Below are 17,582 nucleotides of genomic sequence, written 5' to 3' on the forward strand. Positions count from 1 at the left end.
AATATTTTCTATCGAGTTCGACGATTATTGCTTAAGTGCTGCATTAAGTGCGACTGTCAGGATAAAAGTAAGAAACATTCACTTTTGTTTCATTGTGTGCCTCCCAGAATGGTTGTTCACGGTAAACACGGGATCATAATTGCAAAATCCTTGACGGTATTATGCCTTTATTTGTGAGAGTGAATTGTGGCCACACGCTGAGGGGTTGTAACCGAGGTGATTATCGGTAAGCGTGTCATTATGCGCTGCGGTAGTGTCTTTGTATACGAAAAGTGGTGCTTTGCCACACGTCGTCAATCGCACGTCACTTGCTTGCGTAGCATCACATATGTTAACAAAATATTGTATCTCAAGGGGCTTATCCCACATAAATACCGGTAAATAATTTTCAACAATATTAAGTGAACAACGTAGTAATTCAAGTGGTTCAACTGGAGTGGCTTTTACGCCCATTTCTGCGGGACAATTGCCCACTTGTCTCACTGCTCTAACATCCGACCATTTTCTATCGTGCTTGTCCTTATTACAGCCAGTAAATAATTTTAACAAGACAATTTTGTTTAAATCAAGATGAGCATAGGAGTGGTAAAGATGCGACGGATATCAAGCGGTGTCAGATATTTTCCAAACTTATCTCAGTGTCTGTTTTTGCAATCTCTGTCCAACAGGAATATACTATAGGAATAGACAGTGAAATGACGTGAATATCATCGCATCAGAGCCGCGATATACAATATCATCAGCGGCAAACATCAAGGAGATGGAGGAGAGACACTGACTTGTGCAACATTTCATGTCATTGTCGCCATGACAACCACTTGAAGTATAGACGCAATGACGGAGCGTTTAGAGCCGGACATTCTCCCAATCCAAGCCATTGTTCAATGATCAAAATGTGAGCGTGCATTAAATGAACGAGTTGGCTATTTCACGTAAATTGTACACTGTTGAAAAGGCTTGAACGCAGTCGATTGATCCAATTTGTGTATACATTATTTGTATGATTTTGAAAAACCAAATAAAACCTTCCTCCCATTAGAAAAAGGTCATTCTTGGGTCAAAATGTCACCATGAGGCAAAGCTAGAATCACTGTACTGGCAATGTTTTACATCATGTCTTAACATTGTTGACAGTCTTACAGGTGTATATATTAATTAAACCATTTTTAAATGATAACAAATTCAATCTTAACTTTAAAGACAGATGAGGAATACAAAACAAAGCAACAAACATTGCAGATGTGCTTGACTCATTTCAAAAATATGGTAACTACATTTAGTATGAACACATGCAAACAGCACGAAAGATGTTGCGTCTTGCGTGATGTCACGCATGACATCAGTTTGACCTAAGTTTGAAGTGTTTTGTGGGATTTATCAGGGATATCCCCCCCTGCATATTTGCACACGTTCACTCATACAACATTTACAGCGATCAACTTTAGAGTTGGCTCCTCTTTTGCACGGAAAAGTTGGCAAGCCTTTGGCAAGCAAACTAATGAATGCAAGGCACACATACTCACATGCAACTGGCTGAAACTAAACTGTGGGGTCAACATTATTACGGGCAGCAACAGCTCGAATGACTCCACTTGAAGTCATTTGTTTTGAGTCACACAGAAACAATTTTGCATAATGATTTGCACTGTGATTCAGGGGATATCACAGCTTCAGCGTTATTAAACATTTCATGAGCATGATTATGGTCTCAGCGTGTTGAGTTATGACTGGTGCAGGTGATGAAGAACACTATTTTTATTTTTTTTTTACTGTGCTGTTTGCTGTGTGCACACACTGGCCTACAGATGGTGATTTAGTATTGTAGGAAGATGCATTTCCAGAATTATCACACAATTATCTTTGCGGATGAATTATTTACTGCAGCAGTGTATTTACTGCAAGGCCCAGATGCCCCTCGGCTGACACTAGAAAACCATTTAGCTAAGTCAAATATTAAAGCTCTCTTAATGTCTGTACAGACGTTGACGAATAATACACTGTTGCGCCTTTGCCCTCTGTGATATGAAGATTATGTACATGATGTAATTTCTCTTGTGCAATCCAAGGCGAACACGGGCCCTCATGAATAAGTGTATTGTTATGTCAGGTGGCCTGGAGAGGGAGAAGGTGGCGCTTGTGACTCAGTGAATGAGGAAATGACAAAGAAAGGCAGAGAAGAAAATATGGATTATCTGCAAGGGTGAATGAAAAAAAAAAATCATCAAATAATGGGGGTGGCTGGAAGATGGAAAAACATCCCTTAGTGTAGGTCAGCCATCGACTGAGGCCAACAATAACGAGACACAAAAGAACAATTTTCCTTGTTCTTATTATCAGCTATCGCTTGTCTCATACCACACTACTACTAAAGGGGCACATGGCTGCAACACAAATAGTCTGTCACTACCCTTTGCTCATGCAGTTGTAAAGTCACAATTATGTATATATTTGTATAAAAAATCCATCCAGGCCGTGAATATACGACAATCAAATACAATACAAACAATTAAGTACAGCAGTATGTTAACTATGTATGTCAATGTTTTGTGTAATATTCAACTACGGTGGTCTTTCAAGTCAAAAAGTCTGAATAGAGGGCTGATTCCATAATGGACAGCTGCAGGTACACAGGTTGTGCTTTGAGATTCTGTTAAAACACAAAGCGGTGCAACAATATGATGACTGTCTTGGTGTGTTTCTTCCAGGTGTGATGCCAGAGCGTCAGTTTAGCGCCACCCAGTTTGTCTGCAGTGTGGTCGCCTCCCATGTGAGTCACCAGCCCTCCACCAGTTTCAGCTTTGTCTGGATCGCCCCACCGCCTGGCACTGGCTGCGTCAACTTCTTGTAAGTCACTTTTTGTGCACTTATGTCCCATATTAGTGAAGGAGTAGCTCGAGTTGGCCACCGACTGATAGCCAGTTGACTTAGAAGATTCCAGTAGAGGTCCGACACGCAGGCGAGGTTTCTTGTGGGGTTGATGCTGGAGAAAGCAAGGTGGCAAACTCCTCCGGATCGCTACTAGGCAGTGGTGGAAGTAAAGAGCTGATCAGCTGGGAACAGCTAGCTTCTTCAGAATCTCTGCATCACAGATTACAAAATGTAATAAAATTAGGAAAATAGTAATTGGTATTTTTACAGGTAGGAAAGTGGCCACACACCAGCGTCCTTACACTTCTGCTGCATTTTTTAAATTATTTGTTTTTTAATCAACGCATCTGTAAGCCATTTATTTTAAGGATAATGCTTTTAAAATGGGTTTGGAATTATATGAAAGTGTTTTAGGGGGGCATCCATTACTTGCAGGGGAGGCACGGTACACCGTGGACTGGTCGCCTGCCAATTGCAGGCTGTAATATTATATAGTATACTTGCAATTGTTTTATTTGATGTATTTTATAATTCCTGGACAAATGGAGAGAATTTAGACTCAGTAACTACTTCTGTTGACAGAAGTATCAGTGTTGTCAGGAGCAAGGCAAGCATTTTCTGCTTTCGAAAAACAAAATAAAACAAAAAATGATTTGAAAAACTTCATAAAAAACATATTATTATGATTATTTTTTCAAAAATTATGATTATTATTATTATCATCAAATAATACTTAATACTAATATTTATTTTAGTATGGATACCAGCAATTCTGAGGTGCGTGTTATACATTACACAGATAGAAGAAAAACTTAGCTGCGAAAGTAAAACTTTGGGGGTGCATATTATACTCGGGAGCATATTATACATGAGAAATTACGGTAATTATCATCTTCTCTGTTGATAAACAGAGAACAAATCAGGAGGCTTGTTGATTAAAGCCGCATGCCTTTTTGTTTGTCAGAAGTAATTGGCTGCTTGTGCTGGAAAAGCTTGGATTTAAAAAATAAGTCCAGTCAAGTGCCCCATGCAAAGTGCATTGTATCAAGAAACACAGATGTAATTACTCAGATGAGAGAAATTCAAGTGCAGACACTTGATGGACGTCAACTGCCTGTTAATGACTGAGCCTTCATAAACGAAATCCCTGATTTTTTTTCCCTTTCTTTCTAAGCATCTTGAAAAAGAAAAACAAGCCAAATGCACATCAGTGGTTCACAAAAACCTCAAACAGAATGAAGCATTTTGGCAGTAATTGCAAAAAGCCCTAATGAATGCATAATGTCTGACAGCGACTTTTATGGTGAGACTGACAAAAAAAAAAAAAAAAAATTCAAAAATAAAAAAATAAAGATCCAGCAGAGGAATTTGGTGAAGCGGAGCTGCTATTTAGACAATATTCACACAGCCAAACAGATTTACTCGATTTCTCTGTCTGCCAGCACACACATTTACTGTTGAGCATGTGTCAGGTTATGAGGATGGTGCTTTTCCAAGTATTTTTGTATTTGTGTGTACTGTTAGCTGCGTGTCACCGCTGATGACAGAAGGCCATGACTGTGGGAGAGTAGGGGCCCCCGCCCCACGGTTGACCTTATCAAAGTCAGCCAGTTCCACGTAAACCAACGCACACTAAAGTTCCAGTTCATAGCGCCTATCTGCCCCAGTAAATTGTATCCTACAATGACACGTCCCTGATGTTCACTGATGCGACCCTCAACAGGCGACCTTGGCGGAATTGACAATTTTGTGGCTTTGTCTGGTGACATGACACCTCTCACAGACCGCATTCAAACGTGAATTGGAATTGGCGGCACGGTGGCCGACTGGTTAGACCTCACAGTTCTGAGGACCGGGGTTCAATCCCCGGCCCCGCCTGTGTGGAGTATGCATGTTCTCCCCCGTGCCTGCGTGGGTTTTCTCCGGGCACTCCGGTTTCCTCACACATCCCAAAAACATGCGGTAGGTTGATTGAAGACTCTAAATTGCCCGTAGGTGTGAATGTGAATGGTTGTTTGTTTATATGTGCCCTGCGGTTGGCTGGCGACCAGTTCCGGGTGTACCCCGCCTCCCGCCCGAAGATAGCTGGGATAGGCTACAGCACGCCCGCGACCCTCGTGAGGATAAGTGGTACAGAAAATGGATGTTCTTGTATAAATATTTCCGCTAAGTATGACTTTACTACTGCGACAGAGTAGATTAGTGATAGACTACGCCACATTCCGATTTAGGTAGAAAATTTCAGAGCTCCATCATAAACCAAGGACCTCCTGTACAAAAAAACTACACAACACTTCTACACAACCAAGTTCCATGACACTTTGTGGAAAGTTGCCACATCCAGTACATCAAGCAATTACAGTGAAGATAAGGATAAAGTTGTGGATTGAATTTACATTGGGAGCAAATCAGTCTGCTCTGGTTATGATTTTTCAGGCCTTACACTTCAGGGTTATAGTGCCACCTATTGCTGTGACATGCCAATTAGATTCTCAAGTGAACAGAAACCCTCTTTTTCAACTTTTGCTCTGAAGTAATAGGAAAGTGAAATGTGATTTTTTTTTTTTTTTTTTTAGAGGGAATTTCTTTCAATAGGTTCTGTGCGTGCATGTAGTCACAGTACAAAATAAAGTCATTTTAGGGTTTGTTTCAGTTCATTGCGTCAGCAAAAAGAGCTTTGTATATCTGTTCAGATACAGAGTCTGTGGCAAACTCTTTGACAAACTGGGATGAGAATGAGCTCAAATTGTAAAAAAAAAAAAAAAAAAGAGAAAGGGGGGAAAAAGGTCCCCCGGGTGAAACACAAATTACACTTGATCATGTCCTGCCCTTGCCTGTAGCGCTTTGGCTCTGATTGAGTGTCCATGCAGCGTCCGTGAGTGTTTGAATTAAAGCCACAGACACCCTGCGTCCTTCAAAAGGCCAAAGCCGGGCTGTCACCGGATTAAAATGTGGCTGCGGAGCAGTTTTATGGCCGATATTGTGGGAAGGTTGGTGGCAACGCGTCACCGTGAGGAGCATGATGGAGTGCAGTGACATGGACATCCAGAAGAACTCATTTTCTACGGGGCTGTAAATTGCATGCGGAAGGTAAGGGGAGGCCTTGGAGGACAGGGAGCAAGAGGAACAAGAAGTCCACAAACACAACTCACACTATTTGAACTCAAACTACTTTTGCAAGTTAAACGTATTTAGCACCTAGGTTTCAAAGACGGATACCAGCATTCTAGTTTTTCGTGAGTTTCGATCACAGATAATGTAGGACGATAACAATAAGAAGTCCAATTAGGACCAAGAGTGCCGCTGCAGTTTAGCCCAACCTTTCTGACGCTTACATTTAAATCAAAGCGGCCCAAGAAAACAGCTGTGACCCACATTTTATTCTTTGTGCACTGATGGGACAGACCACACCTCTTTTAATGTAGCTAATGCTTGGCTGCACACCAAAAGGTGAAAATGGTTCATAGCTTGTTCTGTTGAATGTTGAGACACTTTGCTTTGTCTGCTTCTTTCTGAGCAGCTTTATTCGGCTTCACTTGCAGCCTGCGGGCAATCACGACCGTGTCTCTACGTTCATGTGTGTGTCGATGTAAAAATAGCATTATTTGACATACAGCATCTTCATCCGCAATCGAATGATCAATTCATGTATGCATTTATTTGGCCTTTCGGTTTAATGTGTGAGTCATCTCTTCTCTCTATTTGACAGGACTGAAAATAGACAGCTTCTCATTTCATTCAGCGGTCAGAGTTCAGACCTCAAGTTGACAGATGTCATATCATACACTTAATTGCTACTGGTGATAGCCTTGGTCATTGATTTCCTACACCGTACACTGGTCTCCATGCAATCGCAGGCTGCCTACAAACAAGCATTCGCACTCAAATTCACAACTATGGAAAATTTTGATTTCAACGATTGGATATTGATTTTACTGAACCTAACATGCGTGATTCATAATGTGGAAGGAAGCTGGAGTACCAGCAGTAAACCCACGCAAGCACAGGGAGAACATAAAACAAGCTCCAAACAGGAAGGTCTGAGCCGAGATTGGAATCCTAAACCTCAGAATTGTGATGCAGTTGTGCTAACCACTCATACACCGTGCTTCGTGGACTACGGCTCATCTTTTGGAAAAGCAAACGCCCAATTTAATTTCTTGATGCTCATTGAAGTGAGGTCGGGTGATTTCTCGCTCAGAACTGCTATTTCTATGGTTCTTCGTGCGAAAATCCGTTTCGTGTACAACCTCAGGAGATTTCTATTTTCCTAAGGGACTGAGGCTTGACCCCAGTAATCGTACATATACTCCTGCAAAACACTCCCATAGATCCATGCATATTACATCTCAGTGCTGTGATCAACGCTGTCGCAAAGCGTCCTCATCGCATCCACGCCGCACCAACATCACACGGTCTCGCCAGGAGTTCGCATTCCCACCTGCTGGGAACTATGAATTCCAGATCAAATAGAGAATAGACATGGGGAATAAGAGCGCCACTTCATTTTAAATGCAAGAAAGTGACACATTCCACAGGGGAGAGGAGGCGGCTCCACCTGACGTTTGTGTGAAACGATCCATTCTGAGATGTTTGTTCCTGTAAAATGTTGCCCTCTGAGTGACAAGATCGATAGCAGATATGACATGTTGCTGTTGTTGACTCTGCGGGGAATCTTACTTCTTTTTCCTACTTGTCCTAGTGATTAAAGGTCAGATTAGGACCTAATCTGACCTTTAAGAAGCATGCATCTCGGGCGCAAAGGCTGAAGCTCTTCGATGTTTGTAGTATTTTCTCCCACCTTTCTCCAACCCCGACAAACGTTAACGGTTACGGTGCTTTTTTTTGCTTTTGGAGCCGTAACACTCTACCACCTGTGTTAACAAGCAAGTAATGTGCCAAATAACTCCCAAAGCTCTTCGTCTGTTGAGCCCCATTACATTTACATGAGCTCCAGGAGCCCTTCTCAATTAATTTCGTGGCGTGAAGAGGAGGGGCTGAATCTGGCTCCACTACCCGCCGCACCTTCTCAAGGATGTCCAACCATCGTGGTCGTGATGAAATTACAGAAAAACCCACGGCTATTTTTAATTGACTGATTCATTATTTCCTGAATGCAAAAAAGAAAATATAATTTAAATGGCGTAAGTGACAGAAATACTCACCAATATACACGGGTTTTAAAAAGTCGTTTGAGAAAATAAATGTCTGTACGAAGCAAGCAAGATTAAAAAGGCTTCATGTTGAAATATATGAATTTATTCATCAAAACAACATATTCAAACGGATATAGAATTCAAACCTAATTTCCCAAAGACAATGATTTATTTTCCTTTGAATTTCAGCGTCAAAGACTATTAACTGTGATTTTGTATTGAGAAAAAGTAAAACATTAAACTTGGTTAAACTTGTCAAATTCGTTGTATAACAACAACGTTCATTTCAAAGTAGGGCAGTGCATCAATACAATTTTGTCTCGAGATGAACTAATTTGTCCATTTTGGATTTGGAGTCAGTTTTGATGGATTTGAATCAAAACATGAATGAAATGGCACAACTCTAATATTTACGAATAATTTGGATGGCAGCGCTTGTAGTCATACTGTCTCGTACTGTAGTCTGTCTGTTGTGCTCCATATAATTCTCCCTTGTTTTGTTTTGGTGCCATAACCACAGCTGGTCCCCAGCGTGAGAGATAAATCAACCAGTTAGGGTCTGTTATTTTGGTACAGCTTTTCCAAATACACTAAATCCTCATTTTAATGACCATAACTGATAGCTTTTGGAATATGATGATGATGGTGGTGGTGGTGGTGGTGGTGATGATGATGATGAATAACAATAAAGTTGAATTGTTTGGAGTGGAGGGAGGACAAGTGAAGCAATGTTCGCATTGTTTGATGTTTTAGGAGAGTTCATGCATGTATGCAAATTTGCATGCACGGTGTGTATGTTCTTGGAAAATGTTGAACTGCGTGTGCAATTTTAGAATACATCAGTTGTAGTGGGCACAGCTAAGGGCTAGTGTGTGTATGTGTGTGTGTGTGTGTGTGTGTGTGTGTGAGTGTAGGAACCTGACAAAGTGGTTCCTGGGGGATGCTTATGGCCGACAGCAACATGTAATCTAACATGGAAGACATGCTTCGTAATTACCCACTCCAGGCCCTTTTGGGAGCTCTTTGAGTGACAGGCTGTCCATCTGCATACATGTTAAAGCTCATATATGCCTTGGAGTGTGTGTGTGTGTGTGTGTGCGTGTGTGCGTGTGTGTCATTTAATTCCCAGATTTTATGTACACTATACATATTTGACCGCAGACGATGGGCCTTGCGAGACGAGACCATCTAAACCCGATCTGTTTCCTCGAAACAAATCCCAAACCTTCTCTCTCATGCTCCTTTCTCATTCTTACCCCTTTCTCTCTTATACATATTCTGTATCTCCTTTAGTCTAATGAGAGAGGAGAGCATGACACTTATTTTCACAAGATGAATGATGCCCCTGTTTAAGGATGAAGAGGAAACTATTAGGCTCCTAATTGCTTTTTTGTCCCCAGCAAAAGTCCAATTAACATTTAAATGTTCGATAAATGTTTTGTGTGTATGCATGCGCGCAGGCACACACGCACACACACGGGACCGGTGGAGTGTGACAGCAGGGCAGACGCCAGTGTCACACTGCAACAATCACACACCCTTGTCGAGGAAATATGCTCCCTTTTAATATGACTTTAATGAAACATGTGACATTAATTCAGTATTATACTGTAATTAATATAAATCAGACAAATATGGTTGGATACGGTTAAATGAGCAAGCAAGGTTGGCAGAGCTGCATTGAATTTTGTTAGATGCACAGATTATCATTAGTTTGTGACAAGCGGTATTGACTTGATTACTCAGGGTATTTGATTTTAACATTATACACACAGTATAGTACAGCACAGGAACGGGCAATTTATTTTCCATGTGAGGGACTGGAACAGTGGTCAAGGGAAATGCCAACATGGTAACGCCAATTGTCTTCCGTAGTAAATGAATCCATTTACTGTATATAAAGAATTAAATTGGATTTTTTGCAGGAAATAAATTGTAATGTTGTTAACATGAGGACCACTGTTAGGATTGTCGCTAGCTGCTTTTTTGAATAGTTGCTAGTGATATGAAGAATCTCTAAATATAAGGAAAATATTTTTCCGAAGGCCAAATCCTACAGCATTTTGCTAAATCGGCAACACTGAACACAAGTTTTTGCTCTTATTCTCTGTCCCACCTACAAATGTGTACATCGAAATAAAAGCACCATATATGTTATGTTTTATTTTGATTTACCGGGAGTTAGTTACTTCGTAACAATGGCATAATATTTCCTTTACACAAAACACTAATAATTGTAATCCAGGATTTATGAACTCAACTTTGGATAACATCAAGAATAAATGAAGGAGTTACGTGAAACCGGGCGGTGGTGCAAAAAAGAATGGGGACCGCTGCCCGAGAGAACTGTGGCAAATCATTTTGCCGTAAATTACAAAAAGATTCCATCAAAATTCCCTCATGGGATTATAAAATAAGTGTCTATCTATAGCTACAGGTATATAAATGCAAGGTATGAAATAATATACGTGTGAACTAGCTCAGACTACAACTAATAACATGTAAAGCATGCGCAAAAAAAAAAAAAAAAAACCTGTTATAATGTCATTAAACAAAAAACAATGTATTATTCCTTTATTTGTACAGAAAATGTGTAATAAATAGGACGTAGTGGATGTCTACAAACAGAGATACATTAATCCAGTGAGGTTGTCGGGTCATGAATAAAAATGAGCACCAAGCAACAACCTCTGGCGCTCATTTAAGAACTAGACTAAAATTGTGTGCACCCGATTATGACAAAAGGGATAATATATGGGTAATGAAAGACAGTGAGTGTGTGACATGAAATCTACAAGTAGCTGAAAGCGCAACGATAATTATTCCCCGAACATTAAATTAACAAATGCTAATCACAAAGCATCAATCCCATTACTTTGGTAAAAAAAAAAAAAAAAAAAATTCTGGATGTACTGAGTGACGAGAGGAAAGAAGGTTGCGTCTTGGCTGACACGAAGCTCTCCAGGTGTCTTCTTGTTGCGCAACAGGTCGGGGGGCGCTGTGGGTCATCCGCGTTTTCGCCGAGGGATTCGCACAGGGGCCATTAATTGGAAGAACGCGTCAGAGCGTGTGGACACCAAATGCTTCGGAATCCCAGAACCAACCAGGGCGTGGCAGTTCTCCCAACTTCACTTCAACACCTGGGAGACATTTTTGGGATTGCATCATGTCTCCCTTGCTGGCCAATGCTTTTTAGTTGCAATGGCCATGACAATCTGATTGATTGATAATTGGAGAAACGGATCATTCTTCTGGATTCACTTTATAGCAATCTTTAATCTACGTTGTTTTACACCAAACGTGTTTTTTATTCAAAATGATCCCACACCAAACTTGTGTGCTTTCATGTTTAGTGAACCTGCATTTAGTAAATATTTAAGAGGCCCAATGTTCCTACATTGCAACCCGCTGTTGGAAATACATCATCTTTTATTCATAGATACCAAACTCAAATTAGTTCTCAACCAATTCTGAAATATGACTATAATTAAGTAAGGTCCCCCCCCCCCCCTCCCCCCCTTAGCTCTGCACTGGCACAAGAGCTATTACTAAACAACGAGGGCTTTATTCATTATTCATGAGCAGAGACAAACGCAGCTATAAAAGGTCCGCACGCTGGGGCAGGTGTACATGATGCAAAATTCCATACAGGATATAAGAGGACAGTGAAATATGAGTGGTGACTAAATTTAGCTGGATTGCAATGATTCCTGACCCGTTTCGTAGCTTTCGAAACCAGAAATAGGAAAATGCCTGTACAAGTTTCTCTTCTGGCTGTGTGACGAAAAAAAATCATGTTGGAGCCAAAAGCATGAAGCAGCTCACCCTGGAATGAATAAAACAGGAGGAGGTTGCAGAAAAAGGAATGCCATAGTAATAGTAATAGTAATAGTAGTAGTAGATTGAATGAAAATAATTTTGATTACTAAAGACAATGTTCTGGAAGAGGTGTTGTCAAAGTAGACCTGGATTAACCTAGTAACTGTAAATGAGTTTGAATGTTTTGGGGCTACAGTGCACTGTAGCATGCAGCAAAGATTGTGTATCAAGGAACAAAAAAACAAAAAAAGATCTTTTACATTTCCATATAAATAATGCACTTCATGTCTCCGCGGGGGATTCATATTGTATTCAATACATGCAACATATGTATAGAACAATCAGCTTTCTCCATCATACAACAATTCAGCAATATGGTGCTGGAAAACTGACATGAGGAAAGCTTTTTATCTTCTGCAGACATTTATACTCAAGTACCAATGTTTTTGGAATGATGTAATGATTTAGGATGCATGACAGCACATTTGTGTGAGAGAGTGTTTTAATGTCATGTCTTTTTTTGTTTTTTGTTTACTCGACAAAAAGCCTTTGAATATACAATGATTTAGTCTTTGGGGGAAATTATGCTTGATATGCTGCATGGAACATACACCGTAGATTAAAAGATGAACCCTTTTTGTGTTTTTGTCTTAATTCACATACTCTCTCATGTTCTTTTCCAATCTTTTAGAGCGACAGCCACGCACCGAGGACAGATCCTTTTCAAGGATGCTCTGGCACAGCAGTTATGTGAACAGGGAGGTGAGCACACACACACACACACACACACACACACACACATCTACACGCACACACCCAAGCACACACACACACACCTGAACAAAGGATACGAATCGGCGACTCATTCTTGTACATACTTATTGTATATATCTTGTAGAGAAATTCAGAGAGAAAAGGGGTGCACAAACAGTGCCAGACCTATTGAGCTAGGAGGACAGGGCCTTGCTCAATAGCACGCCGACAGTAGTCGGGGTGCAACTTGCAAAAAGTTTTTTGCCGTGGCCCTGGTTTCCAAAGCCAAAGTCCTTACAGATTAGTGACTCCCGCTTCGTGTGTAAATAATGCGCAATTGAGGAGTCCATTCTTTTTCTTTCGATTCACTCCTTAATTTTTGTGAGGGCAGGTGCGTCAAGGCATGCTAAGCTAGTTCTCCTTTTTGTTTCTCTTGTTAGCACTTATTGTTAAAGAGTGCTACTTCCTCATTCCAGAGGCAAAGCATTAGAACGTCACGGCTGAGGCTAGAGATACTTCGAGGCCCTATTTTGCCAGCTTAAGTTCATTTTATGCTCAAGTCAGCTTTTTAACCCTCTCCCTTGCTCTTTCTCCCTGTCAGAGATTTACACTTTATGGCAGACACTGCATATATCCACTTTCTGTGACAGCCCTTAAGTAGCAATTGACAGAAAGCGCAGTCCAATTCCGCATGCTGCGAGAGTATAATCGCTTGTTTACAGGAAAGAAGCCGCTTGCTTACTCGTGGACTAAAAAAAAAATTGACTTTCAAATCATTGGAGAGAAGCAGTCGTTTAAGTCTTCAGGAAGGTGTGGTAAATGAAAATTAAATTTCAAAAAAAGTTGCATGAGAAAATGTTGCAATTGCTAACCTGTTTCACTTTCATATGTACAATATTACCTTTTAAAAATATTTACCAGTGCATGTGATAATATACCTAAAAAAATGAACCCTTCCTCATCATAATATCCCCCCAAAATAATACGACTTTCATGTAATACTACCCATAAAAGAAGAAATGTTTATTTTTTTTTTGGATTAAAAAAAACACTTTTTGTATCAACCCCAGTCACCACCGAAGGGTACCAGTTATGGCAAAAAGAAAAGGTGTAATGATAAGCATAGACATGATTTCTAAAGGAATAATGAGCTTTCAATTGGAACAACTTGGAAGTCGACCAGCATCACAGTAGGTGATTGTGTCTGACTTTGGAAGTTACACTATCTGAAGCCAACATACGTCACTTCAGTGCCAAGGCCTCCAGCATCCCGCTAATGAAAACTGCAATGGACAAACTGCAAATATATAAACCTCAAGGTCTGGAAATGTCGTAAATGGCAGCAGAGCAACAGGCAGTGATGTATACACGATGATCTGTATGAAACAAATACTGTCCAAGTGGGACACTCACTGATAAAAGGGGCAACCTGAAGGAAAGTTCGAGAGCTCCAAATGACAGCTAACAGTGATGACAGCTTTTTTCAACAGGAAAGATGAAAAAGCGTCTGCAAGCACAAGACGGAGAGTGTGGTCGCATTTCAGTGATGACCTCTCACTTCTACCATTTCTCTGTCCGAACAGTGCAGCATGCTCAGAGCCAGAAGTTACTTTCAATCTCAAGATTAGCATTTAAAGTGGAATAATAATAAAATCTACGAGGCCAGTTCGAGCCTCTTCATATGCTTAAGATTGACGCTTTGAAGAGCCACAGAAATGCAAAGTATCTAAAGCAGGGTTACTTACGATCCTTGGAAAAGGAAGAAAAGTTGGAGGAAGAGACGCATTGTGAGGTAATTTACCAGGAGGATTACTTCAAGAACACGTGGTCGGATTAATCGGGATGATAAAAAAGGTTACAGTGGGGTATAAAGTTCGAAAGAAAAAAGTTATGAGTTCCAAACCAAGCAGACAGTCAGATCAGTGTTTGTTTGTGTGTAAAATAAGATGCCTAGCAGTGCTGTTTATGTATGGTCCCATTCACTCTGCACCCCGCAGTGCCCTCTTAGCTGCCGTGGGAGCACTTTTTTGCCATCCGGCCTTTCATTCTACCTTTACTCAATCCCTCCTACCCGCTTTCTTCCGTTCCACTTATCCTCACTAGGGTGGCGGGCGTGCTGGAGCCTATCCCAGCTATCTTTGGGCGAGAGGCGGGGTACACCCTGAACTGGTCGCCAGCCAATCACAGGGCACATGTCAACAAACAACCATTTGCACTCACATTCACACCTATGGGCAATTTAGAGTTTTCTATTAGCCTACCATGCACGTTTTTAGGATGTGGGAGGAAACCGGAGTGCCCGGAGAAAACCTACGCAGGCACGGGGAGAACATGCAAACTCCGTACAGGCGGGGCTGGGATTTGAACCCCGGTCCTCAGAACTGTGAGGCAGATATGCTAACCGGTCGTCCATCGTTCCGCCGTTTATTTAATTAATGAATGAATTAATATATTTTTAGAATGGTCTTTCTTAACAGCAGCTAACACTAACGTCTTTAAAGTTCCTACAATAAACTGTGACTTTTCCCCCAGGGTTCCCCCTTGTTGCAGAAACAATGCATCTTGTTTATGGGTTTTCCCGATCTCAGGGGTATCATGTTGTCGTCTATTCTCAGCTTCTCTCGAACTCACCAAAATCGTGTTTACAGTTCATGAATTCTTCAATGAGCTTTTTTTCTGTGCAACTTATCCTTAGATATTCAACTCAGCTGAAAAACTCGACTATTCTCAGTTTTAGTTCTTTTTCTGAAAATACCTAGGATGCCAAAAGATGGCACCAAAGCTCGGCCACTAGTAAACTTTTAATTCGTGTCTAGGAAGTACTGTTCGTTGAATTGATACATCTCGACTCTTCTAAGATCGGAGCTAAGTTTAGCCTGGGTTGTTAGCGTAACGTACAGAGAGAGTTCACCACGTGTTTTTTCTGTGCTGACTGGCTATCAAACACTCAAGCTAAAAGACCGAGATCTCGTTATTACGTCTTCAATTATTAGTTTTAAAATTTTTTTTTAGCTATTATCTCTATCTCCTCAAATAGCACGCATTTACTGTATACAAAATGGGAGAATCTGTATGGCTTTTAGCAGCAAATATGCTTAGAAGTATCATCAGGGAATTACAGTAGTTGAGAAGAGTATTAGAAAAAGCTTTAGAAAAAAAAACATGTTAGCTGGATAAAAGAAGTACTCCCCCACGGAATTCATACTAAGTAAGCCAGATGAGAGGAGTCCATGGCAGGGGACGTGCAGGGCTGTGCTGAAGGCTTAAGGCTTGACTGGTTGCGCCTTTAGAGCCAGCAAGCTGTCCATCAGCTCCACCTCCTGACAGCAGAGCCAGCAGTCCCAGCGTTCTGCCCGGCGTCGTCGGGTCCTCATAAATCTGCTCCTTATGGGCCCGGACCAGTACAGCACTGCCCAGATGGATTATTACAGGGATTTATAACTCAGAGGCCACTCCTCCTCGAGGGACGCTTGATCACGATGCATAAGAGAAGTGATTGAGGGCCTCGTCTGTCTGGTCACCTCACCAATACCCATGCCTGGCTGTCACCGCTGGGTGCTCGCCGTCAACAAAGCTGAAATTACCCTTGTCCACTATTTGTCACTGAAACAAATTACAAATGTGCACTCAAACATTTTTAGCTCAAGACGTAAATTACAAATTTGCTTCCTCCTGGTAACTCAAATTCTCACACTTAAAAAAAATCCCTTCACTTAAAGTCATATAAATATACCAATTAACACAAATCAACATTTGCATATAAGTCCATAAAAAAGAACACAACAGACAGATGCTCACCAAAATAAATTCAAAAGCCAGTTCAAAATGTATGCACCCCCATGAGATCAGCCGCCTAGCACAGTAAGGGAATGCCTCCTTCGGATGACGAACCAGCAGCAACAGTTCCATTCTTATCTTACTCTTGAGATCTTTATTGGTGTGTGACACTCAAACAACAGAGGGTGCAGCACACAGTTGAGCTACACAACAGAGAAAACTCATTTTGTCCCTAAGTATCCATGATCTTTTAATTCAGTGGCTGCTAAAACCAACTGCTAAAATTGCAAACTTGCACACTTGCTGTTGTTGTCTCGTGCATCAGCACAACGTCAAATTGGTTAAACCGTGCCTACTAAACCTCCTGGAGTGGAGTAAACAGTCTTTGTTTCAACCTGCACTTTTGCCTGCCTCCACTCACCTATGTGATTACTGTAATGATGCCAATTGAAACCCACACGAAGGCTCTGCTTTTCGCAGATTAGGGTGGAGTGGTTGCAAACCGACTTTCATTCATTGAAGCTAAAACAACAGCATCCTGTGTCCTGGGGAGAGCGTAACTGCGACCGCCGGTTAGCCCAACTTCAAACGCGGCTCGCCTCGTTGCGGATGTGAATCAGACGACGTTAAAAAGAGCACAAACTGGAGAGGGACGAGGAGGTGGATGGATGGCATTTATGGAAAAAGCCAAGAGAGAGGGAGATTAGTGAGAATAGGACGGAGAGAGATGGGGGGGGGGAAGATCTAACATGACTTGTGCGCTGCTCCATTTGTGCACAGAGGGCTAAATCTGCCAAAGCTTATGCTCGTTACTTTCATTCGCCCCAAAAAATGCTCATCAGCACTACTCGCTTTTAGTTGTGGTGCAACATGTTTTTTTCCCCCCAGATTTCAAATGTATTTATTTTCCTGTTTATCTGTGGTTGTGAATATCAGAAGGAAAAAAAAAAAAGGATTGTGTGTGCACGCAGTTGTGTGTACATGCTCGATTAAAGGCCCTGGCTAGGAAGATACAGGCATTAGCAGAGATGAGCTGCTAATAGAGGAGGCAGTAATTGAAGTCTTTAAGGAAGTGAGAGGGGATTAATCCCAATGAAATGAGCACCACTGGTCCAGATTCCAGAAGCGCTGAGGGTGAAGCGGCTCTGCGTGATAGGACAGGAAGAGAGAGCGAGCTGGATGAAGCGTGGAGAAAGAAAACTGTAAATG

The 17,582-nt window shown here is 41.3% G+C and overlaps 1 protein-coding gene across 2 annotated transcripts in view; it reads left to right on the forward strand.

The window, feature by feature from the left end:
* The window catches only part of reln (reelin), a 100,410-nt gene that overhangs the window by 38,626 nt on the left and 44,202 nt on the right, over window positions 1-17,582 (forward strand). For both annotated transcript variants that reach the window (XM_061676200.1, XM_061676201.1), the window contains exons 3-4: window positions 2,706-2,844; window positions 12,535-12,605. In XM_061676200.1, the coding sequence (XP_061532184.1) occupies window positions 2,706-2,844; window positions 12,535-12,605 (210 nt within the window). The remainder of the gene's footprint in view (window positions 1-2,705; window positions 2,845-12,534; window positions 12,606-17,582) is intronic.

This window comes from Phycodurus eques, chromosome 5 (genome assembly GCF_024500275.1).
Source record: "Phycodurus eques isolate BA_2022a chromosome 5, UOR_Pequ_1.1, whole genome shotgun sequence".
In the NCBI taxonomy this organism is placed as follows: Eukaryota; Metazoa; Chordata; class Actinopteri; order Syngnathiformes; family Syngnathidae; genus Phycodurus; species Phycodurus eques.